The 27,120-nt window shown below is 38.2% G+C and overlaps 1 protein-coding gene across 1 annotated transcript; it reads left to right on the top strand.

Moving 5' to 3' along the window:
• LOC128529505 (von Willebrand factor A domain-containing protein 7-like) lies at nucleotides 1-24,243 on the top strand. Its single transcript, XM_053503048.1, has 16 exons — nucleotides 1-52; nucleotides 156-367; nucleotides 455-724; nucleotides 920-1,013; nucleotides 3,035-3,148; nucleotides 3,252-3,432; nucleotides 3,685-3,854; nucleotides 9,624-9,736; nucleotides 12,092-12,208; nucleotides 12,331-12,549; nucleotides 14,773-14,905; nucleotides 15,028-15,180; nucleotides 15,275-15,367; nucleotides 15,481-15,749; nucleotides 15,941-16,234; nucleotides 23,569-24,243. The coding sequence occupies exons 2-16, from the start codon at nucleotides 167-169 to the stop codon at nucleotides 24,058-24,060; spliced, it is 2,913 nt and encodes a 970-aa protein (XP_053359023.1). The 5' UTR covers nucleotides 1-52; nucleotides 156-166; the 3' UTR covers nucleotides 24,061-24,243.
• The last annotated feature ends 2,877 nt before the right edge of the window (nucleotides 24,244-27,120 follow it).

Here is a 27,120-nt window from a genome sequence, read left to right as displayed (position 1 = left end):
AGGCACAACAGATTGTTCACCACTACAATCATCTAAAGCCTAAAGATTTAAGGTATGATTTACACAACACTTCTTTCTGAATGTGATTAATTAAGAACTATGGATGTAAACATTAAGGGGAAAAGGTTATTTTTGCTATTCTCTTCTCCTTACAGCTTAAACGATAATGATAGCCACCAATGTACAGATTCAGGCACAGGTCTGTCTATATCTCACAATGATCCTCATGACAAGTCAGACTCTGGCCTTTGTGCATTTTCAGTCAACGTCAAAGACGCACCAGGACATAACTCGTGATGCAATTCTACAGACAACAGCTGATATCTGCAAATTCCTAACAGACCTGAGGGGACAAAAATTTAATCTGGTAAATACTTGAGTTCATATCTATTAAATTAAGTAGTTATTTTTAATGGAAAATAATTGGAGTTTTTTTTTATCTTTCTTAATCCAGGCAGAATTGACTGTAAAGTCAGTAGCAGACGCTTGTTCCTCTTCTGATTCAGGCAAAGATTTTCAAATCAGCATCGATAAGATAAATAGTCACAATGCCCAGGTCGATGTTGACCAAGAATTTAGTCCACAGTACCATTTTGATAGCGAGTCATTTCAGTCTGGACGGGATCTTATTACTAAAGGAATTTATGCCGTCAAACAAAGTGTGGAGCAGCAGAGCTATGAAACTGCCAGGACGGAACTTGGTAAAATCTTACACACTTTGCAGGTATGACACTGTTATTGTAGAATATCAGTACTGCTAATGCAGGTATATAAAGAATTTAAAAAAAGATTTAACATTAATTTCAATTGCTGTAATATCAACAGAAGATGTTAAAATGTAATGTTTAGTAAGTAAATCTAATATAATTTGCAGTAATCATGTTATAGTTCGGCCATGGTTTCATGTCTTTCATTTCAGGATTTCTACAGTCATAGTAACTGGATTGAACTGGGAAAGACAGAACCTTATTCCAACCTGATTAAACCTGACACCCCAATTAACAACATAGCAGGTAAATAAAAACTGAGTGTGGTTTTTTTTTTGTTGTTGTTGTTGTTGGTCTCCTTACATGTTTTTTGCTGTTGAATGAATATACAGCATGGCCAGTTTTAGTTTACCATCTAACTACAACCAGCAGTGTCGGCAGGAAATCATTTCTTGCAAGTAGATTGTCTGTACATTTACTGTGTAACTGATTTATTGTCAGTTGCAGTTCATGCAATCTGGGTGGATGCCAGACAGTAGTAGTGGTTGTGAAGGCATTAACTAATCCTGTTTTCCAAAATAGATTGACTGAATATGAGTTGAAAAACAGCCAAATAGAGGAACTCTAGATTTATACAGTAAGTCTCCAACTGACCAACGAGTTTCGTTAAAGAAGCACATTCGTTAGTCGGATTTGTTTGTAATAAAGTCTCATACACCTTTGACACAAATAGACAATGTAAAGCATACCAACCCACTTGACTAAATCTGTTTTCAACACTGCCATCTTGTGGCCAAAAACCATAACTGCCCCTAAGGAAATGAATCTTGCAGTGAAATGTTGTCTCTGTGCCTTTCAATCATGAAAAGAATTCCGACACACTTTTGTCTCAGAGCGAATTTTCCTATAGAAAATAATGGAAACTTCAATGATATAAAAAAAATAATAAAAAATGATTAATAGGAAAATAAAAAGTAAAAATAAAACCAATAAACTTGAATTTTACCTTTGAAAATAATCAACCCTGACAGAAGAGAAGGAGGAGAAGGAAGGGGGTTATTGTGAAGAACGACTTTCACACACACGTACATGCACACATGGATGTTGACTTTACTTAGACTATGAAATAGGTTTGCGAGGGGAATCCAGGATGCCCTTCTCTCAAAGTTTCTTGAACTGTGAATTCTGTTTTGTTGAGGATTTTCTGAAATTAGATTAGATTAAACTGATTATTCACCATCAGGACAGCATTTTTTTTTTATGTGCTCCCGGACTGATTCACTGAAACCGGTGAGGCCGACTCATTTCTCTCGCAAATGGTAAGCAAAACTTAGTACCTCCAGGTTCCGTGTTGAAGTCCCGCCTCTGGTCTGTATGCATTATGTTCTCTCCGTGCTTGGTGGGTTTCCTCTGGGTGTTCCGGTTTCCTCCCATAGTCCAAAGATATGCAGGTTAGGCTAAATGGCATTCCCAAATTGCCCATAGGGTGTGAATGAGAGTGTGAGTGTGTGTATCTGTGTGTGCCCTGCGATGGATTGGCACCCTGTCCCGGGTGTACCCTGCCTCGTGCCCTAAGTCTCCTGGGATAGGCTCCAGGTCCTCGCGACCCTAAATACAGGATAAAGCTCCTTGCAGGTGCGCGAAGGAGTGAGGCCGCCAGGTCGGGCCAGCTGGCTATAATTAATGTTAATAGATCTCAGGCTCTCTCCACGTTAAAAATCCTCCCCTTTTTCCTTTAGTCCTTCTGCTACCGCGTTTAAAAAAAATAAAATTACCCCTTTTCCCGTAAGACTTCACCTCATGTCTGTGGTGCAGCCGATGCAAAAAGAGCGACCCTGTTACAATATCAAATGTAAAAAAACAAAGCGCATGCTTGTTAACTGACGCTGCAGTGCAAAACATGATTTTTAAATGCTTTTTGATTAATTTTTGAAACACCGCATTTGTAACGCAAGTAATGTAATGTTATTGACATTGGTAACTGTAATCTAATTACATGCATTTAAAATGAAATGCGTTGAATTACTGCGTTATTAAAAAAATTAATTAGATTAAAGTAACACATTATGCCAAACCCTGTTGCCCTGTGATGGATTGGCATCCTGTAAAGGCCGTACACCGCCTTGTGCCCTAAGTCTCCTGTAATAGGTTCCAGGCCCCCTGCGACCCTAAATACAGGATAAAGCGGTATAGACGATGAATAAATGTGTGTAATGTATCATATGTGACAGATATAAATAAAAAAAAATGTAGGTTGTATTTAAATTATACCAGATAAGTTATAATTGTTTTTAGAACATACATACATTTCCTACCTGTTTTAGCAGATTCAGAAACATGCAGAAATTGCAATAGTGATGTCTGCACAGGAAACATCCTGGATAAGGTCATTGCACAGCAAAAACTAACATCAGGGTACTCTGGAATTTTTAAACCAAAAGGTACATTTGTAAATTGGCAAAGTTTGAAGTAATTTTATAAATTTTTAACCAGAAAAAAATTTATAAAATCTTTCATCTTTAAAATGTTTTATTTCATCTTAAGGAAAGTGCAGCCATGGAGGAACGTCTGATTTAACAACTTGGGGGCAAGGTGGCATAAATAAGGATGAATTAACATCCAGTCATGGTCATCTACATGAAGCAGCAGCATCAGTGGCCACTGCTGCAAGCAAAGAACTACTGCAAGATATTCGAGCAACAGTTGGAGATTCTAAATTTCTTAGGTATTTAATAACTAGTATAGGACATTAAACAATAATATAAATAAAAGACACCTAGCCTAGCTTCCTAAAGTAGATTTTAAATATTCATTTGACTCTTCGTGTAGTTTTCTGGCTTCACATTTTAATAATTCCTTAATAATAATGCTAAGAATGTCAGCATTTAGCACACAGTTTACAGTCATATTTGCACTTAACTCTTTTGCAACCTCTTTAATAGAAAGTCCATGTCTATCTTTTTGATTAATCCATTAGACTGATGGGACTCAGCCAAGCATTAGTGTTGTGTTTTGTTATTGACACTACTGGCAGCATGTCTAATGACATTGCCACGGTCAGATTCAACACTTCATCCATCATTCACAGTAGGATAGGCACTGCAGCTGAACCTTCAGAATACATCCTGGTGCCATTTAATGACCCTGGTAAGTTTAATTCCTGGAGCACTGCTTGCTTATAAAGTAAAGTAGCATGCTTTGTTGCCGCAATGTGATTACATACAGTGGCGAGAAAAAGTACGTATGTGAAATTTTTGGAATTTTATGGTTTTCAACATGGCATCAATTTGTCATGAAATGTGATCTGATAATTTAAGTCAAGTCAATATACAGTAATGTGCCTAACAACATAAATATTTCAAACAAAAAGATATTTTATGTCTTTATTGAGAACAACGATAAAACAAATCTCATAGTGCTAGTGGAAAAAATGTGTGAATCCTTGAGCTAATGACCTCAAATAAGCTAACTAGAGTTAGGTGTTACCATACCAGGACTCTTGTTAAGAAAATGTGTGGACCAGAGCTACTTTGACTCAAAACCTTTTAAGTTTGCTCTGCACAAGAATAATATTCTTATGTAAGCCGTGCCTAACCAAAAAAGCTTAACAGTTATTAATTCTAAGGGTTCACTTTTCCTGCTATTTTTATAAATGTGTTCAATAAAGACATAAAAGTAAAAAAAATCTGCTATTATTTTAGTGACATTATATTTGTCAATACCCTTGACTTAGATAAAGATCAGATCACATTTACAGTACTGAAAAATTTATGCAAAAAAACATGAAGTTCTAAAAGGTGTACACGTTTTTTCTTGCTGCCCTACATACATACATTACATGTTTTGGTAATATGTTTGGATGGCTGACACAAATAATCTGCATTTACATTGTTTTCTATGTTACAAATATGCCTCCAGAATGGTTTGAATTTGTAAGACTTTTTTATATCTTACCAATTGGTGCATGCATTACATTTAACGGCTGTAAATACAGACACAAACTGTACATGAAGTAACAAGTTAAAATGTAAAATTTTTAACAGAAAGGTCCCCATCTTCCTGTATGGTTTTAAATGCTTTACTTTACACCAACTAGCCATAAATGATACATCACAAAAGTTTATAAGCAATATTGTGTAGAATTCCATTGTGTCACATGAGTAGTTCTGACCTCTTGGGCATGTCTGCCCAAGACCTCTGGGGGTGTGCTGTGGTGTCTGGTACCAGAATGTTGACAGCAGATTTTTGGGTGCTGGGTTGCAAAGTGGATGGTCAGACTTGTTTGACTAGTGCATTGATTGGGTACCTGATTGGTTTGGGGTCTGGAGAACTCCGAGCCTGGGTTGGCGGCCTAAGGCACTTAGCCTGATGGAACACTACTTTTCCCATGCACAGTGGACTTTTCTATGGCAGACAGCATTGACTTTTTTTCTGAGTTGTTCTGCATTGCCTTTTCTGTAGTATTCAACCAGACAGGCTAGCCTTTGCTCCCCATAGGAATAAATGAGCCTTTAGTGTCATTTATCATTGAGTGTTGATGAAAATGCCAGCATTTTCATCAATACTCAAACCAGCCTGTCTGACACCAAGAACCATGCCACATTCAAATTTACTTAAAACACCTTTCTTTCCCATTCTGATGCTCAGTTTGATCTTTCGATGATCATTCAGTATCCTAAAAAAAACTTGAATATTGTGAAAAAGATCAATATTGGAGACTCATAGTGTCACACTCTAATCAGCTACTTAACTCAAAACACCTGCAAACTTTTCCTAGACCTTTAAATTGTATTTTAGTCTGGTTTAGTAGGCTAAAAAATTATGGGGAAGATTGCTGACTGGACAGTTGTCCAGAAGACGATAACTAACACCCTGCACATGGAGGATAAGATACAGACAAAAGGCCCAAAAGCAAAAGGGATAACTGCAGCCTTGAGTATTGTGAAATGAAGCCTATTCAAAAATTTGGGAGAGATTCACAAGCAGGACTTATGCAGGACATGGGCTGTTGCATTCCTTGGGTCAGGCCACTTTTGAACCAGAGACAACGTCAGAGGCGTCCTACCTGGGCAAAGGACTGTTGCTCAGTGGGCCAAAGTCTTTTTTTCAGATATGACGCTTTGGCTGAGTTTACATCTGCTCTTTCAGGTCTGTCTGTACCAATGAAGCTGTTCATGAATCTTCTGTGCAATCCATTCTTCTGGGACTTTGAAACAGAATACTGCAGCAAGAGTGGAGTCAGGGCACTTCACAGACATCATGGCTGCTTGACATTGATGACATGGATCCTTGATTCGACTACCAAATCTCTTTAAAGCTTCCTCTGCAAGATGCACTGCTTTATTCAACCACACCCAGTCCTCAACAGGATCTTTTCCTGTTAATGGAACAGTACCATAGAAGTCGGCCAAGGGCATACATGAGTAGTTAACATCAACAAAATGTTGTTTCAAGGTGTCCATGATAGCCTTTGGGTTTTTAGCTGGGTTGAAAGCTGAATTACAACAAGGTTACTCTAACTACATTTTAAGCTTAACCCATCAATCTACTTAAAATCTTTGGATGTTGCTCTGCTTATGGTATTCTTCTCTTTTGGAGATATCTATTTATCAGCTTGTTCCACTCACACATGTTCTCGTTCCATCATCAGTTTCATAGGAAAAAAATCCAACTAAAGATAAATTTCAAAATAAAATAAACACTATCAGAAATTGTCTGACAATATTTCTTTTAAAATGATAACATACATAAGAGCGCACAGTCAATTTTAAAAAAATTTAAATGTTTATTGACTTTTTGACTAACAAGACAGTGAATTTGAATGCATTCTTTTCCTCAGTATATGCAATACAAACTAGCATGAGGCATGCCTCACATCAAAATGTCATCAAGTCTCTAAACAGTGATTTACAACATCATCATGTTTTTTCAACTTTAGTAAGCTGGTTTTTCTCATCTGGTTTTGCTGAGACCTATAACTGTGTGACATCAGCATAACAATGAAAACTTATACCATGCTTACGAATTATGTTGCCCAGAGAAAGAATGTAAAGAGAAAAAAGCAGTGGGCCTAAAACTGAACCCTGTGGAACACCAAACTCCACTTGAGAACATGCAGAATAGTTACCAATTAATCCACGAAATGATGACGATCAGTCAAATAGAATCCGAGCCAGAAGAGGGCCGTTCCGTACTACATTTTTTAATCTGTGAAGGAAAATACCATGATCAATAGTGTCAAAAGCTGCACTGAGGTCGAGTAACAAGTACTGTATAGTGACGCAAACCTGATCAGAGGTCAATAGGAGGTCATTTACTTCTTAGCAAGTGCTGTCTCTGTGCTGTGATGAGGCAAAATCCCGACTGATACAAATTTGTATGCTAATTCTATGTAGATATGAGAATAGCTGCTGTGCCACACCTTTTTCAGAATCTTTGAGATAGAGGGGAGGTTTGACATTGGCCTGTAATTGAACAGGGCTCGAGGTTAGGTTTCTTAATTAGTGGTTTAATAACTGCTTATTTAAAGGATTTTAGAACATGTCAGATTTAAATTTTATTTGTCACATACACAGTCATACATAGTGCATTACATTATGCAGTGAAATGCTTAGACGACCGCCAGTGACCTTAAAATAAAAGACTATTATTAGGAAATAAATATGAAAAAGAAAATAAAAGAAAATTTAACTAAGAAAGAATAAAATAAAATATTTTTACAATCCAAAATATAGAATATAGGAAAAATATAAGAAAAATAAGAAAAACCTAGCTGTACAATAAATTAAAAAAATAGAATTATTGTCATGTCTTGGGTACTGAAGAGGCGAACGCAGATGCAGGGTTTTAAAGACAACTTAGTTTATTTATTTTAAGAATATTAAACTAGAGAAACAAATGAAAACTCAGGTGGATTTCCCAGGCTGGGTCTGCAGGCGGGCCAGTAGAACTAATAAAAACACAAGGGGGATAATCAGTCCAACCTTGAGACGAACACAGAGCTGTGAGTGAAAATGGATCAGTACTGCATGGTGTACTGATTAAGAGATCGTATCGGCTGCGGGAAGAAGCTTCTCCTCAGTCTCTCTGTGTAGGTCTTCAGGGAGCAGAATCGCTTTACTGACGTCAACAGAGAGAACAGTCCATTGTTGGGATGGCTGAGGTCCTTCACGATCCACGATCTTGGCCTTGGTCCAGCACTGAAGGCTCGGTCACATTAACAAGAGTGTGGTAACGTCAATTGTAAGATGGCAGGCAAGTTGTTCGTGACATAGATCTGCTTCAAAGGACCAGCCGGGAAAGAGCGGGGTGTTGTTGTGCACCTTTTTCGTTTACTTTATTTAGTTTTGTATAATACATGTTTGCTTTATCTACTTGTTTGTGTTTGTTCTTTTTGCTCACCGGCCTTTTAATGCAACACCAACACAAAGATAAAAGACCTCTCGATTTTTGTAGCCACAGTTAATATAAAGTTAGCTGGTCGTTACACGGCAAAAACCGACGGCATCTTTTCTATGTATTGACGGGTCTCCAGAGCCATCGTTCAGTTATGGTAATGGGCGTTTCGTTTTTCCGGAAAGGAGGGGTTTAGACAGACTGAATCTTCAAACTGCTTCACACGAGTCGTTTCCGAATCATTTAGAAATGGGGTAAAATTTAATCTTTTTTTGGAGAAAACTAAAGTGTTTTTTGACCTTGCATACCTGTTTTAAGAGACTCAATGGCTACCTTAAAATGGCATAATATGACCCCTTTAAAATCTCCAGCAATTAACGCTTTGTCTACAGAAACGATAAGGTTTAAGAAGAAATCTGCAAATTCACAAAGAAATTCAGAGTACAGCCCTGGAGGTCTGTAAATGATGATTAGTGGGATTAATTGTGCTGTCTTCATGTTTGTAGCTACACTTTGTTTCTATAGAGAACTTCAAATGCATTAAATTTGTGTCCATATTTTTGTACAATAGTCAGATTATCATTGTAAATAACTGCGACTGCGGGTGTATGTAGCTGTATCCTGGAGGACTAGCTTCATTACAAGCTACATACTCGTTCTCTTTAATACAGGTTTCTGATAAACATAATATATCAAACTCCTGATCTATGATAGTTTCATTAACAATAACTGCTTTAGATGCGAGAGATATAATATTTAACAGTCCTAGCTTCAGAGCAGAAGAGGTGCTGGCTGTGTATTCATTGCGTTTTAAATTTTTGGTCTCCTCCCGAGTGGGATGGACACTGTCCCGCCCTAACAGGCCAGCTTTGCCCTCAAAGGTACTCCAATTGACTATAAGCCCACATTATTTTCGGAGCACCACTTGGACATCTAGTGTTTCAGTGACCATAACCTGCTGTAAGCGCTAATGCCCGGGTGAGTCTCTATTCAGTAAACTGGTGTATGTGTGTAGACACACCAACATACAAACAAGATAAAAAATGCATTATGCGCACACACACGGTTATAGTTTTATAGTAAACAGTACACACGCGCACAGATGTTGACTATACAAGTTGAAGCATGTTCACAATTCCGCAGCACGCAAGAGAGAAGAACCATTGAGATCACATGACACTCGGCGTCAAAACAAGAAAGAATTAATTGGTATGTTTATTAAGACTCGATAAAAAAAAATGTCTCCTCATCTTGCGGAACGCTCGCAAACTGGGTTACTCACAATCCAAGGTTCCACTGTATATGATTGTTTTTTGACATTTTAACATGCTTTCTATTAATAAGCAAAACATTTATCAAAAATACTATATCAGTAGATATGAAATGGAAGCCAAAATAGCGAATGGCCCATAAGCACAGCTAAAATGGCTAAGAAATAGCATAACATCCTAACAAACAATGAAGGAATTAATAAATTATTTAATGAATAAATTGTCTGTCTGTTTGCTTACCTTTTTTTAGGTTATGGGCCACCCATAAGAACAGCTGATCCTAATGTGTTTGAACAACTAATCTATAACCTTACAGCTGCTGGTGGCGGAGATGAACCTGAAATGTGTCTCTCAGGACTCCTGGTATGCTAAACTACAATAAGGCATTATTCCTTGCTTGTTTGTTCTATCATATATTCATCACAAAAGATAACTAATGTAGAGAAATATGAAAAATATGAAATAAGAGAAATTATACAAATATAACAAATAACTTTACAAAAACTTTAGCTGAAAAATTTACAATATGTACAATGATGCTAATAAAATAGAATTTAAATAGAAGTGCATGAAATATTAAGTGAATGAGTTATAGAGGATGAGTTTCAGGTGTGTGTGCAGTTAGTCTTCATTTGTGTGAAAAATAAGTAATGTCCAAACACAAGCAGAGCAATGTGCAATGTCACAGAGATGTGACAAATGTGCATAAATGTGCAACGTGATGAGTAGTGCGTTATATCCTGATTTGGTGGGTTAGCAGAAATGTAGGGAAAGTGTTATTATGTGAGTAAACAAAGACAACAGATCATGTTGTTTAGTTCCATTTGGTTGAGACCCCATGTAGCCTGCGGGAAGAAGCTTCTCCTCAGTCTCTCTGTGTTGGCCTTCAGGGAGTGGAAGCACTTTAAGATTGCAGACCGCATTTTGACATGATTCCGCTTTCTAGTCTTCAGGTGAGTAAATTATGTGTTTAAATTAACTCATTTGGCGGATAAAACTGAAAAGTTTAAACATTTATGTTCTCTATGTTCTATTGTAAATAGAATATTGGCTCATGTGATTTAAAAGTCTTTTACTTTTAATTTTATTCAAATTTAAAAAACGTTGAAACCTTTTTGGAAATTGAGTTGCAAGTCTGGACTTCGACTAGGTCACATCATTTAGCTTTTTTAAATCATTCAGAGGTGGACTTGCTAATGTGTTTTGGTTAATTGTCTTGTTGCATAACCCAAGTGTTTTTGGGTTTGAGGTCATGCACTGATGGACATTCTCCTTTAGGATTTTCTAATAGATTTTTCTAATTTTTTTAAAGAGAAAAGGATCATTTATTTAGGACAAATAGGGAAGGAAAAGGGTTAAAGGTGGGAGGATGGAAAGAAAAGGAAGTAATGGATGAAAAGGTGCACTTGCAGGTCTGAGGGCAGTGCCTAGCTGGCATGCGGGCATGCAGCTGGTGAAAGGTGGTGGTGGGCGAAGTGGCAGAATAGAGCACGCGGAAACAGCACTCCTGCATGTTCCCATGACGGCTACCACTCTCAGACAGAAGTCTCTCCTGGACGTCCATCAGCTGGGCAGACTTCCCAGCTGAGATTTGGGGCCTGTGGCCTTTTCCTCTTTGGTGGCAGGGCTGCGAAGGCCAAGCTCTACACGTAAATGAAGGTGCCGTGAGAGCTCAAGCAGTTCTTTCCCACGCTGTCCTCAGCGCAGAGATTCCAGAATTCCAGTCTCCTCTTTAAAGTCCCTGGGGTGCGTCATATTGCCCCGCTCGCTTGCCACTCTCTCATACTGCACCGCACATCTCTTCACCTTCTTCCCAGGACCCAGGACTAAACTCTGCGCCTTGCTTTTATAATGCGGAGCAAGCCCAAGATCCTATTAACATTAATTATCGCCAGCCGACCAGAAGCCTAGGGAGCCTACGGAGTGAGCAAGGAGCGATAATATATTTGGGCGCACACCTTGACATTTGTTTCTTTTCTGTTCTTAAATTTTTTTTAGATCATGTTGCTTTTTTACATCTTTTAGAAAGCTTAAATTTGTCAGGTTCTATTTCCGCGATTTTTTTCAGGCCTGGCAGTCATCAGGCCTGGGTGTGGCAAAATTAACTGAGTTTTAAAAAAATTAAAGTTTATTCAATTTTGTTTGGACGATGAAATCATCATTTAAAAATTTATTTAATATTTAATCGGGTTATCTTTTTGTAATTTAAAAAATCTTTGATGCTTTCAATCATATAAGTGTAAAAAATGTACAAAAAAGGATGGGGCAAATACTTTTTACTGCACTGCGACTCAAGGATACGCAAAAGTTAAAGATTCTGATACTTTGAGGTATTGTATTTTTTATTTCCATGCACTATAAACCATATACAACATGTACTTTATATGTAATTAATTTAGAGTATGAGTTTTACTTTGAATTAAATTTCCCAAAAAAATAACATTTACAGTGCATAGTGTACCAATTACTTTATCCCACCATGTAATGCCCACACATGCAGTTTCAAAAAGCAAGATTACTTAGTTACCCACACACAGAGTCAGAAAGGTAATCAGGCAATCATTTTGTCTCTCAGCCTACCCTACAGCCTACTCAGTCAGTCATTTATTTACTTAGTCAATTATTTTTACACACTTAGTCACTTAATCAGCAACAATTCCTGTTGTACTTCTTTTAATTAGAGAGTCTTAACTGAGTACAAGCAACTTTTTTTTGCAGTTGGCCCTCATTGTAGCTCCACCCCAGACTGAGATTTTTGTCTTCACGGATGCTGGGGCAAAAGACACATGGTTAAATAACACTGTCCAAGCACTGATTGAAAAAACAAAGTCTAAAGTAAGTGTATGCAAATGGTCCTACACACAAGCCTAATACTGGTATATTGCATTTAAAAATTTTAAATGAAATAACACATTGCTAACACACTGATTAAAATCTTCTATCTTCCCTGTCTCAAGGTGTCATTTATGCTAACTAATGCCCTTGGCCCTGGACGTCGCAGAAGGAGTGCCAGTGCTATAGATGGCAAACAGCAAGTCTCCACTAGGATATTAAATCCATCTAACCAGCTCTACCAGAACCTGGCTCAGGCCTCTGGAGGGCAAGCAATTGAGGTCACTAAAGCCACCCTGGGCCAAGCTACTGACATTATAGCAGCTACCTCCATATCTACGCTGGTAATTAAAAAACACACATAATAGCAAATAAAAAGCACTCAGCAGAATTTCACATGAACTGCTACATTCACTTCTGAATTGCTTGGAGTGGCATAGCTTTGTGGGTACAGGGTACAGTCACAATTCTAAGAACATTGAGGTAAAAGATGCAAAACGGCACCAGCTGGAGACTTTGACTATAGGACCTTGAAAGCACTTCTATCAGCACTAGAAACTCTTAATTGATTAAGCAGGAACACAAAAGTATTATGGCAGCATGAGCTAATGGCTGCCACCCAATACCAATCATTACTTATTATATGACTTTGTTGATTTTTAAGTAAAGAAAAAGAAAGAGGTGTTGTACTATGGCAACAATTCCTATGGTTCTGTTGTTGCTATGGCTCTGTATGCTACTGTATTCACTGTCTGTAATCATCAGGTTGATTAGCCTGGCATAATAGTGCATAGCTAAACATATTTTTCACCACATTACAACAAAACTACTAACTGCATTGTTTTTATGTTATCACTACAGATTCTCAACACTCTTACAGTATGTCTTACTCAAGGGTATCTCATTTGAAGAAATATTTACCAGTGTTGGGTGTAACGTGTTACAAAGTGTAACGTGTTAGAGTACTTGGATTACTTTTTGATGTAACAAGTAATCTAATGCGTTATGTCCACCATTTAAGTAGTGTTATTTAGTTATATTTTAAAAAATGTAATCCATTATTCAGACAATTTATGTAATCCGTGAGCCAGACAGCAGTCATTCCATTATTGTGTGTGTAAAAGTCGTCCTACAAGCCCCGCCTCTGACAACCTGCCCCTCCCCCCCTTTAATTTCTGCCGTTATACCCCTATCTCACCTATCCGGTTTGACTTGCGGTGAGAAGTGGTGTAAGGCACTTTGAGCCACTGCGAGTGACCTCCCGACATTCCGCAAAGTTTTGCAAGGTCTGCGAATTCCATCTGCAGAAAGATGGAAACGTAATCCATAACTGGCGGTGAATCATGATGAACCGTATTTACGGCCACCGCGCAAAACCGCGTAGGTGAGATGGGGTATTAGTAGTTAACAGATTATGGGCCAAACTTTGCTGAGTGATGATGGTAGAATATTTATAAAGTTCTTGACTAAAACAACATACATGAGGAATCACAAAAAAAAAATCATTTTCTGCAATGGAAAAGTACTCGAACTAGTTACTTTTATCAGAAAGTAATGCTGTAATGTAACTGATTACTTTTTAATGACAGTAATTTTATAATGTAAATAATTACTTTAAAAAATGTAACGTCCCCCAACAATGATATTAACCCACTTTTAGTTAGTAGCAAAGAGGCACAAAACTTTAACTTGTATTTAGCTTGGTTTTAGGACCTAATCAGCAACACCTGGTCTCTGTGGGGTTTTAGGTTCCTCCCTAGCGATAAGCGCCATCTGCCATGTTTGACAGTGTTCACAGTTGAGCGCAAGGCACAATGAATTTAACATTTATCATTCAGAAAATATCCATGAAGTTAGATATAAAGTTTTTTTATTGTTATTTATGTGCTAGATTAGTAAGCAACCTTTATATGAGCTCCTGATGTGATGGCATCGTTAAGAGAGCTTGCTGCACAAATCTAAAGCAATGTCATTTAATCTCTCAATTTACTTTCCAAATTTTTCTTGCCTTTATTTACTGAACCAACGTTGAGCCAACCTATCCTTGGCCCCACAAATAGGCCAACAGTGGGCCAAAGGACAAAATGACGTTGGGCCAACCACTAATGCCAACATAGGGTCAACCACTAATGCCAACATACTGTAGGGTCAACCACTAATGCCAACATAGTAAGACAACATAGCTGAGTCAAAAATGAACAACGCCATGCTAAAAAAAATCAAAGCACAATAAGGCATGTTATAACAATCTAGAAAATAAACCCACAAACTTCTTATAAAAATGAAAAAGAAAATAATGTAAATAAAGACAATTAAAGAAAAAACTAAAGCAATGGACAACAGTTTTAATTGGTTATTGTGCAAATCATAGAAATGCTTTTAAACATATGCAAAGATCCAAATCTATTGTAAACGAGTGACCAGTGGTGTAGGTTTTACAAATTGCTGTAAAAAAAAAAAAAATTTGTAACATTATCAGTAAAGTTAAGCCTACATGCCAGAACCATTACATCATAGCTGCAATGCATAGTTGTAGAGTGTAACACTTACTTTTTTCGCTTCTTCAGGTTACTCTTTTTCAGGCCATAAGAAACCCAGCCAAAGCGGAAAACTTCTCAGTATTTGTGGATTCTTCTGTGCAAAACCTGACAATTTACATTACAGGCACCTCTCCAAAATTTCTAATTACCAGTCCCTCAGGTGTGTATATTTATATATAAACTCAAAATACCATTCTGAAAGACAACAGTGCGCAGAAACACAAGATCAGAAGTATACAGTGGAATGTTACACTTTTCTAACAATCCTATTATCTAACCCAGGAGTGTCACAAAGCAGTGCTGAACTAAATGGGCCATTGGGCCTAATAAAGAAAGTTGGTAACTTTTATACTGTACAACCAAATATCTCAGCTCAGACTGGTCTGTGGCTCTTCAGTATTAACTCAACACAGCTTTACACCATCAGAGTTGTTGGTAAAATTAGTTATTTTTGCATCTTTTCCTGCTTATTAGTCAGTTAATAATTATGAAACTGTTTAGTGTACATAATATACTTTTTCCTGTACAGGTCAAAGCAAGATTGACTTCATTTTTGACTTTGTAGAACTTTTCCACGGTTCTCATCCAAGCTATGCTGTATTAAACAGCAGGCCTGCAGCAAGTGAGTAAACAACTCTCAATAATAATAATAATAATAATAATAATATAAAAGGACAAGTTGATTGCACTCAAACTCTTTTACTATGTTTCTACACAATATTTTCCTTAATGCAGACAATAACCTTACCCTGTTGGTCTCCATGATTGGCGGGGACAGCGTAACACCCACAGCAGTGTCTTTGGTTGAAGCCTCAAGTTCAAACTCATTTAATGGGACACTAGAAAAAGTTAATAGTGGTCAATACTTGGTGACCTTCAACAGCACCCCAGGAGGAGAGTTTACTGTTCGTGTAACTGGACAAATCGGTACCTCTAAAACTTTGGATAACACCTTTCAGAGACAAATACCAACTCAGTTTCAAACATCACCTGTAACCATTACTGTAAGTTTAAAATTAAAACTTCTTGAACGAACTTAATTAACTCAACTAAGTAAAAATGTGTCCAAAGTTTTGTGAATCCTATTTATTAAGAATTTCTTTTGGATCCTCATAATTTACAGCTCATGTGCAGTTAAATTTAGCCAAAACTTATTATAACGTTCATAAAGATCTTTTTTTCTACCTACCATCAGACTCAACCTGTTGGAACAGTGGAACCAGGAAAACAATTCACTCTGCCTTTCACAGTGGCAACCACAGGCTCTGGAGGAAGCTTTAATATCAGTGTCAGCAATGATCGCAGTTTTAACACTCTCTTTAACACGTCCCTAACTCTCGAGAGTGGAGGCAGTGCGAATGGTACAGTAGCTCTGACTGTTCCTGCAAATGCTTCCTCTGGAACTGATGTAACTGTGACAATTCAAGCTGAAGCTCCTGGTGGAAGCAACTTCAATTATGCAGTGCTGCGTCTTGCTGTCATCGCTCCGGTAATAACTTACATCACAGTAAATATTCCAAATGGCTGTCAAAGGTATTGTCAGTACTTAAATCCAGTTGTTAAATTTGTGAAAAGATTACAAAGTTAATTTTAAAGTCATAATATTTAACTTTAACACAACTGCTACACTGATCATTCTGGGAAAATCTGTCAGATTTTTCCTTTTATCCATGATGTACTTTTACACCTTAACTTTCATTGACAAAATTACAAATCATTCACAATGCAGGTACTAGAAGTATGTGTTATTAAATGTTACAGTGTAAATGGATTAAACCCTTTTTTAAAGTATTTACGTGTAATGTAGACAGGAATTACACAAAAACATAGATTAGACAGCCCATGAGCAGGAAACAAGGCAAGATAATTATCAATAATTTGCATTTACTTTAGGCATTTGCCTAGGCATGCTCTTATCAAGAGAGGCTTACAAAATTGCTTCGTAGTTCCATCATTGGATAGATCCTTACACTGGGTTACTAGGTTACTAAGTACTATTAGTCAAACAGACCTCTCAAAAGACTCCTAGAGAGAAGTTAATTTTACCACCTAGGTGCCAGAAGCCCGAACAGAAAAGGGTTTAGATGCACGTCTTCCTCAATCCCTGAAAGATAGTGGGACCGACCGAGCAGTGCTGGAGGATCAGACAGACTGTAGTGTGCTGCGAGGTGTGATAAGAGCTGAGAATAGGTGGGTGCTGGTCTGTTTTTATCTTTGTAGGCAAGCACCAGGGTTTTGAATTTGATTCAGGCAGCTACACAAAGCAAGTGACTGACAGAAGGGCAGTCTCTGTGGAATGTGCCACTTTGAATCCATATCAGTTGGGATCATTGAGGTTGTTCTGTGAAAAATAAAGACAGACTTGGTTGTAAACAGTGCTTTCAAGAATTTTAATACCTGGCGATGGTGATGTCTGCTGGATCCAGGCACCGTTTCTTGAGGATAGGAATGACCCTTACCTTCTTAAAAGCAGCAGGAACATGACCAGATGATATGGAATGGTTAATGATGGTTTGTGAGATGGCCTGGAGCATTGTGGAAGAGATTGGGTCTAATGAACAGGGAGTTGGAGTGGGATTGGAGCATACCAAGTCTGAATATGGTTTGTTCCTGTATTTTTTCTCTTGATTTTCTCCATACGACCAGTGGCAAGGAAAAACTCCCTGAAATGGAAATAGGAAGAAATCTTGAGAGGAACCTGACTCAACAGAGAACCCATCCTCATTTGGGTGAAAACGGATTGATCAGTCAGTATAACAGGAGATGTGTTTAAGTTAATATGGATTCCAGTTTATTATTGGAGGTTCATGTAGACTATAGGAAAACTATAGGAAACTCCAGTCCTGAACTATCGAGCAACTGCAGTCATGCAGAGAACAGCTGTCAGCATCAGCCAAGGCCAGGACCGTCTTTATGGAAAAGTGGAACCGTTCCCAGTTAACACACGCATCCCAGGCAGACCACACGGGGCATCCATGAGACGAGATCTCCAACCAGAAGCGGGATACCAGTACGAGTCAGACAGGTCCAGAAGGCAGAAGGGTCTGGATCACTGGGAGCTCTAACTTCAATTCAATTCAATTCAATTTTATTTGTATAGCGCTTTTAGCAATTTTCATTGCCGCAAAGCAGCTTTACATAGTCAAAAGAATTATTTAGGTTTGTATGGAATGTGAATTTGTATGAATCAAAACGGTCAGGTTGTCCCTGGTGAGCAAGCCGAGGGCGACAGTGGCAAGGAAAAACTCCCTGAGATGGTAAGAGGAAGAAACCTTGAGAGGAACCAGACTCAACAGGGAACCCATCCTCATTTGGGTGAAACAAAAAGCAGTAAATGATCTGCATTTATACAGTGTGTAGGGTGGGAGGCAGTTCAGCTATAATAGCAGATGTTAATTGATGTTAATATGGAGTCAAGGTAGTTATTGAAGACCCAGGTAGACTTGTAAGAAGTTCCAGTCATGAACTATCGAACTGTCAAGTCCCCAGAGAAACAGCTGCCAACACCAGTCAAGGCCAGAACCATCTTCTAGGCAGAGAGAATCATTCCCAGACACCAGACGCATCCCAGAGAGACACACGGGGCATTCATGCGACGAGATCTCCAGCCAGAAGCGGGGCACCAGGACGGGTCAGACAGGTCCGGAGGGCAGAGGGAGTCTGGATCACTGGCAGCTCAGGAACGACATGTGTAGCTCGACAGAGAGAGAGAGAAAGAGTGAAAGGGGGGGACAGGAGGAGAGAGGAAAAAGAAAGAGGGGGGGAAAGAGAAGAAGAGGAGAGATGGCAGTTAGGTATGGTCACAGTCACACCCTCACCGTCAGCAAACCTGAGTGATCAATGAGAGTGAGGAGGACAGCATCCAAACATACCAGTTCACCATAATACTCTACGTCCATGAGTCCCCCAGATCTGCTCCTTTACCTATGGCAAATCTATTTATAAAAATGCTCGGCTAAATAAATAGGTTTTTAGCCTGGACTTAAACACTGAGACTGTGTCTGAGTCCCGAACACTATTTGGAAGACTATTCCATAACTTTGGGGCTTTGTAAGAAAAAGCTCTGCCCCCAGCTGTATTTTTCATAATACGCGGTACTGACAAGCAGCCTGCATCCTTTGATCGAAGTAGGCGTGGCGGATCGTAAGACACTAGCAGTTCGCTCAGGTACTGCGGCGCGAGACCATTTAATGCTTTATATGTCAAGAGTAGTATTTTAAAATCAATGCGAAATTTCACAGGGAGCCAATGGAGTGAAGATAAGATAGGGGTGATGTGCTCATATCTTCTGGTTCTGGTGAGGACTCTCGCTGCTGCATTCTGGACTAGCTGAAGCTTATTTATGCATCTAGCTGAACAACCAGACAGTAAGGCATTACAATAGTCCAACCTAGAGGTGATAAAAGCATGAACTAGTTTTTCTGCGTCGTTTAGCGACAATAAATTTCTTATTCTGGCAATATTTCTGAGGTGAAAGAATGCTATCCTGGTAATATTATCTACATGTGCTTCAAATGAAAGGCTGGAATCAATAATCACACCAAGGTCTTTCACTGTTGCATTTGATGGAACAGAAAGGCCATCTAAAGTTACGGTATGATCTAAAATTTTACTCCTAGCTGTATGCGGTCCTATGACTAGAACTTCTGTCTTATCCGGATTTAGCAGAAGGAAGTTAGTTAGCATCCAATTTCTTATGTCCTGCACACATTGCTCAATTTTAGTAAGCTGTTTTTTCTCATCAGGTTTTGCTGAGACATACAACTGTGTATCATCAGCATAACAATGAAAACTAATACCATGCTTACGGATTATGTTGCCCAGAGGAAGCATGTAAAGGGAAAAAAGCAGTGGACCTAAAACTGAACCCTGCGGAACGCCAAACTCCACTAGAGAACATGCAGAATAATCACCATTTAAGTCTACATACTGATAACGATGGGTCAGATAGGATCTGAGCCAGGAGAGGGCTGTACCCTTAATTCCCACTACATTTTCTAATCTGTGAAGAAGAATAGCGTGATCAACAGTGTCAAAAGCTGCACTGAGGTCAAGTAATACAAGCATAGTTACACAACCCTGATCAGAGGCCAATAGAATGTCATTTACTACTTTAACGAGCGCCGTCTCTGTACTGTGATGAGGCCTAAATCCTGACTGATACAGTTCATGTATGCCATTCCTATGTATATATGAGCATAGCTGCTCCGCTACTATCTTTTCCAGGATCTTAGAGATAAAGGGGAGGTTTGATATTGGTCTGTAACTGGACAGCTGACAGGGGTCGAGGTCAGGTTTCTTAATTATTGGTTTGATAACTGCTAATTTAAAAGATTTTGGAACATATCCAATGCTGAGTGAAGAATTAATTATTCTCAACAGGGGTTCTATTATTGCTGGTACTATCTGTTTAAGAAAATGTGTCGGTACAGGATCTAATATACAGGTTGATGAATTTGAAGAAGAGATGAGTGAAATTAGTTCATTCTCTTCAAGGGGAGTAAAGTATTCTAGGTTCTGGTCTGACATGGCTAGATTAACATCTGCATCAATTACATTGTTCGGTTTCAAAACCTCAATTTTATGCCTAATATTTACAATTTTATTATTAAAAAAGTTCATGAAGTCCTCACTATTGCATGATGTCGTTGTGGAGATTTCTGCAGTGGTCTTATTTCTGGTTAATTTGGCTACAGCATTAAATAAGAATCTAGGATTATTTTTGTTATTTTCTATAAGAGTGGAGAGATATGTTGATCTAGCTACACTAAGAGCTCTTCTATAGTTCAGGATGCTCTCCTTCCATGCTATTTGAAATACTAGTAATTTAGTTTGACGCCATTTACGTTCTAATTTCCGAGCGGTCTGTTTTAAAGTGCGCGTGTGATCGTTATACCAGGGAGCAAGTTTTTTATCTCTAATAATTTTTCTTTTGACTGGAGCTACATTATCTAGGGTATAGCGAAATGTCGACTCTAAATATTCAGTCGCCTGATCGAGTTCTGTGGGGTCAGACGGTAATCTAATCGAAGTTGGGAACTCTGGGAGATTACTGATAAAACTCTGTTTGGTAGTTGATGTGAATGTACGTTTCATACGGTAGCGCGGCGCTGTGTGTACATTATTATTGTGACACACTTGCAATGAGACAAGATAGTGATCTGAGATAACTTCAGATAGTGGTATTGTGAATAAATTTCTTATACTTAATCCAAATAATATTATTAAATCTAAAGTGTGACCTGCTTTATGAGTGGGTCCTACTACACACTGATTTACTCCTACCGAGTCCAGTATAGACATAAATGCAGTTCTCAGAGGGTCTTCTGGGTTTTCAAAATGAATATTAAAATCTCCAGCAATTAACACTTTGTCTACAGAAATGACTAGGTTTGAGAGGAAATCTGCAAATTCACTAAGAAATTCCGAGTACGGCCCTGGAGGTCTGTAAATGACAATTAGCGGGATCGACTGAGCTGACTTAATGTAGTTAAATACACTTATGTTACTATAAAGAATTTCAAATGAATTAAATTTGTGTCTGTGTTTTTGTACAATAGTCAAATTATCATCGTGAATAACTGCGACGCCTCCTCCTCTACCAGTTAACCGAGGCTGGTGTATGTAGCTGTATCCAGGAGGACTAGCTTCATTTAGAGCTACATACTCGTCCTGTTTAATCCAGGTTTCTGTTAAACAGAGTATATCAAACTCCTGATCTGTGATAATTTCATTAACTATAACTGCTTTAGATGCGAGAGATCTAATATTTAACAGTCCTAGCTTCAGATCAGAGGTGCCGGCTGCACATTCAGTCTGATCCAAGTTTGTGGTCTTTATGTTAATTAAATTCTTAAAACAGACTTTCTGAGTCTTTCTAAATTTGTTTTTAGCTCGGGGAACAGACACAGTCTCAATAGAGTGAACCCTGAGTGACGACTCTATGCAGCTAACAGACGGTTGGTTTAGCGTAAGGGATCTAATGTTGAGAAGTCGAAACTGTAGAGGTAGACTTCGATTACTTATTTGGGCTTTTTCTGGTTTAATGGTTACCAGATTGTTTCGGCTGGATTTAACGAATTTATTCTTTTTTCTCACTAATCGGGGAATAGACACAGTTTCTATAGTACAAGCAATAACTGTATGTTGTTGTTGTGTAGATTTCTGCAGTGGTCTTATTTCTAGTTAATTTTGCTAGAATTATCTTTGTAGTTTCTATAACAGTGGAGAGATACAACGATCTAACAGCAGTGAGAGCTTTTTTATAATTCAGGATGCTCTCCTTCCATGCTATTTGAAATAATAACAATTCAGTTTGACGCCATTTACGTTTTTAATTATTAAACTGTCTGTTTTAAAGTGTGTGTGTGGTCATTATACCAGGGAGCGAGTTTATTATCTCTAATCATGTTCCTTTCAACTGGAGCTACATTATTTAAGGTATAATGGAATGTTGACTCTAAATATTCAGCCTGATCGAGTTCTGTGGGGTCAGATGGCGATCCAATCAAAGTTGATAACTCTGGGAGATTAATGAAAAAGCTCTGTGTGGTAGTTAATGTGAATGTACGTTTAATGCGGTAGCATTGTGCTGTGCATACGTTATTACTAAGACACACTTTAATTGAGACAGGTTAGTGATCTGAGATAGTTTCAGACTGTGGAATTGTGGTTATACTTCTTTTAATTAATCCGAAGTATAATATTAAAGTGTGGCCTGCTCTATGAGTGGGTCCTACTACACACTGATTTACTCCTACTGAGTCCAGAATGGACATGAATGCTGTTCTCAAAGGGTCTTCTGGATTCTTAAAATGAATATTAAAATCTCCAGCAATTAACGCTTTGTCTACAGAAACGACCAGTTTTAAAAGAAAGTCTGCAAATTCACTCAAAAATTCTGAGTATGGCCCTGTGGAGCTGTAAATAATAATTAATAGAAATATACACCTAGTATACAATTGATTCCTCAGAGGGATTTTATGAGTGTCATATTTTTTTCCTTTCCGGTATAAAAACATTGCGATTCAATTTGGAGGAGGTAGATAGGAGTCACTAAAAAAAACATAACTACGTAATTCTTAAAAGTCTATTATCAGTTGTAGTAGTGGTATAATATTAAAGCTTAGCAATATGTTGCAGTTTCAATGGTATGTGGGTTCCTAGATATTTATTAGATGATGCAATTGGTTTAAATGGTTGATCCTGAGCGCCAGCCCTCCACTGCGGTTATAGAACTTCTCCTTTGGACAAGTCAATTAAGTTATCAGACTCCTTGCTGTTCCTGTTTCTCATGGACTGGCAGATCGAGCCTACCCTATATGTAGGATAATGCAGTATAGACGATAAGTGAGTGAATGATAGAAACATTTATCAATGTCCCATCTGCCAGTCCATAAGAAACAAGAACTCAGGCATGAGGCGGGGTACATCGCCAAACCATCTCAGTGTATATGTTATATATAATAATATTTAATCAATATTATATTCAGTAATTCTTATCAACAAAGTCTTATTTATGATGATGTGTTAGTGAGTTTTATTATAGTCCCGTTATGGTTTTAATTTCTCTACTTGCTGCAAAAAAATTACTCTATGAAAAATTCGAATACTAATGCTTGCAATGAGCATCCTTGTCTTGCTTATATGATTAAGATGAATGCTTTAGCGGTATAAATGCATTAATTACAGCTATGGTACTTCACCATAGAACACAGAACCATAAATGTATTTCACACACATAAAAAAAATTACAATTATTGGTTAAAATGTGTTTAAATATTAGTTGTGTAGCAACTCATTAGTTTTTTCTGCTTCTTAAAGGTAACAGATTTATCTTCTCCAGTGTGTGAGGCAGTAAGTGTAAATGCTAACTGTTCAGCCAATTGCAGTCTTTCCTCATGGTCTCTCACCACTAATGTGACAGATGGAAATGGATCAGGCGTACAAAATATAAGAATCCTCCAGGGAAACGGCAACCTCACCACCACCACTGTGCTCAGTGACAAAGGCGTGAATGTCACTATGGTTGTCTACAACTCCTCTTGCTGTTCCCCAGACCTGGAACTGGTTGCTGTGGATAAAGTGGGAAATGTTGCCACCTGCTACAAAACTGTAAGAGCTACAGCACCGATCACTAGCACTGTACCCCCTGTAATGGCAAACAGCACCTCAACTATTAATACAACTACAACAGCCACGTCTCGTCCCACCACGAGCAAAGCCAGCATTATAAACGTAGAATGTTGCTCGTTTTTGCCACTCTTCCTTTGTTTTAACGTATGTGTCTCGCTTTACCAATTAATGCAGCACTAATTGCAGATCAAAAGAAATCATCTAAATTTTACTTTAGTTTGATATATGTAGACCCACAAAATGCCTATTAAGTAGTGCTTTTATCTTTTAGTGTGTCTTGTTAGTCTTACTTAATCCCAAAATGTAACTGCTTTCACTTTAATGACCCAGCATTAAATACTAGTACTAGAGGCACAAAATGATTTACTGATGAATGATGATGATATGTTACATAAATGGTACATGTTAATTTGAAATGTATTTCTTTATACACTCGTTTCATTTTTGTTTTTTCTACATGTTGGTTACTGTCTTAACCTACCCTTTGCATGTTTCTCCTTTTGATTCCCTATAATATACATTAAACTGAATAACCAAAATGCAGGAGCTGTATTAAGAGAACACAGACAATAAAATAATTTTGGGGCAATAAGTTTAACAGGTTTGATAAATGTTTTTTATATACTTTTTTCGTATTCTTACCGCGAAAGTTCCTCGTTTGTATCAGCATTTAAATTATACTGCTTTTTCTGTTTGTACAAAATAATAATGATAACTAGTTTTTACGTTATAATACTACTGGTCTTTTGCCTTTTTCCGTTTTTGCGCTTTTCGGAGAACGTGTGTATCTCTTAATCTAAAAACAACAAGTGGAATCCATCTCCAAACAATCAAAACTCTGACTCAGGTATGTTATCATGTCTTATATTCAGCTCGATCAGTGTGTAGAGTGCAGGATGTTTGGACATTCTTCCTCCGTCATTAGCGATAACTTTATTTTTGATAAGTTTGTGTTAGTTAGCACTCTGACGGAGAAGATATTAGGGTGTATCTCGGGAGCCAGAGCACTGGACCTAGCAGGTAATCTTAGGCCACTAGGACAGTTTAGATTCTCTAAGATAGTGGTACATGCCTTATATACGCCTTTATTAGTCAAAAGCTTAGCAAGAATAATTTTTCAGAGGTGTTTAAATTTGCGAAGGCAATGTCCGAGCATTCTTTTACCTTAGAAATATTTCCAAGATAAGAAATATATTGTCACTAAACGATGCAAAAAAACTAGTTCATGCTTTTATCACCTCTAGGTTGGACTATTGTAACACCTTACTGTCTGGGTCTTCAACTAGGTGCATAAACAAGCTTCAGATAGTCCAGAATGCAGCAGCGAGAGTCCTCACTAGAACCAGAAGATATGATCACAATATACAAAGCATTAAATAAAGCCACAGTATCTGAGTGAACTGCTAGTGTCTTACGATCCGCCACGCCTACTTCGATCAAAGGATGCAGGCTGCTTGTCAGAACCGCGTATTATGAAAAATATAGCTGGGGGCAGAGCTTTTTCTTACAAAGCCCCAAAATTATGGAATAGTCTTCCAAATAGTGTTCGGGACTCAGACACAGTCTCAGTGTTTAAGTCCAGGCTAAAAACCTATTTATTTAGCCAAGCATTTTTATAAATAGATTATCCTTAGGTAAAGGAGCAGATCTGGGGGACTCATGGACGTAGAGTATTATGGTGAACTGGTATGTTTAGATGCTGTCTTCCTCACTCTCACTGATCACTCAGGTTTGTTGACAGTGAAGTGATTGGTCGATTAATATCTCAGGGAGCCCTCATGTCTGTGTTTCCTTCTGGCTCTCCTTTTACTGTAGTTATGCTGTTATAGTTGGTTCTGCCGGAGTTCCTGCTTGCACTCTGCACTAATTATACATTCACATTATACATTATACATTGTCACTGTGACCATACCTAGCACTCTCCTATTTTTTTTTTTTTACTTTTTTTTCCAATTCCTCCCAGTCATCAGGGGGCTCCTACATTAAGCTTCTAATGTGTTCTATCACCATTCAGTTGGGAGAGCTGCAGACTATCACGTAATTGCTCCGACCCACGTGATGTCACCGACCATCTTTTCGAACTGCTCGCTCACGCACCATTGGGGGCGGAGTAACACACTTGGAGGACAGCGCTATCCGCTCCCTCCGCTTACATGAGCTCACAGACGCCCCTGATTGGTTTGTAAATCCATATTAGTCCATATTAGTCCATATTAATGTGGGAGCACTAAGTACCTCTCATCCCTCCCCTCTGAGAGAGCTCAGCCAATCAGCTCTCTCTAAACCTCCGGCTGTGAGAGGTTACAGCATCACCCGAGAATCGAACCAGCGATCTCCGGATGATAGGACGAGCACTTTACCACTGCGCCACTTGGAGGCCTCACACTCTCCTATTCTTTCTTCTTCTCTCTCTTATTCTCTTTTTTTTCCCTCTCCCTGTCTGTCTATCAAGCTATACATGTCACCCCTGAGCTGAACTTTCCGCCTCCTAACACACAGTATGAATGCAGATCAATTCCTGCTATCCGTTATCACCCAAATGAGGATGGGTTAGGTTGAGTCTGGTTTCTCTCAAGGTTTCTTCCTACTGTAATCTCAGGGAGTTTTTCCTTGCCACTGTTGCCATCATTCTCAGCTTGCTCATCTGGGACAATCTAATCATTTTGATTCGTACATATTCACATTTCATACAAACTTAAATAATTCTTTTGATTGTGTAAAGCTGCTTTGCGGCAATGACAATTGCTAAAAGCGCTATACAAATAAAATTGAATTGAAATTAAATATCCTGGAATACGTGCTGCTTGCACATGACAGTAGGCCATACATGAGACGAAATCTTGCATGGCGCTCCAGACTGAGGGCAATTGGGTGGTGAGTGGTGAGGTTTCAATGGAAGATTCAAAACGTATAAACGTACAAAATCTACAGAGAACAAACTGTTTTTTTCCACAGTTTTTTCTACACTGTACAGTAGGTAGTCAACGAGAATGCCTAAATAAATCAGTCGCATTTCATGTCTTTCATGACCACCAAGTGACGCAGAGTGCCATTTTCATTTATTGCATTTTTCAAATATAATTAGATCCATTAAAAAGGTAATAAAAAGTCATAATATAATATGTTGTATCGAATAAATACTACAGTAATGGTAATTTCCACATCTGAGTACTTTATACAACAAAAATGAAAAATCAGAACTAGATTTATTGATATTTACTGTACAATAATGAGTTAAAA

This window comes from Clarias gariepinus, chromosome 8 (assembly GCF_024256425.1).
Source record: "Clarias gariepinus isolate MV-2021 ecotype Netherlands chromosome 8, CGAR_prim_01v2, whole genome shotgun sequence".
NCBI classification, from domain to species: Eukaryota; Metazoa; Chordata; class Actinopteri; order Siluriformes; family Clariidae; genus Clarias; species Clarias gariepinus.
The sequence above is the reverse complement of the archived record's forward strand: the minus strand, read 5'-3'. Positions and strand labels throughout refer to the sequence as shown.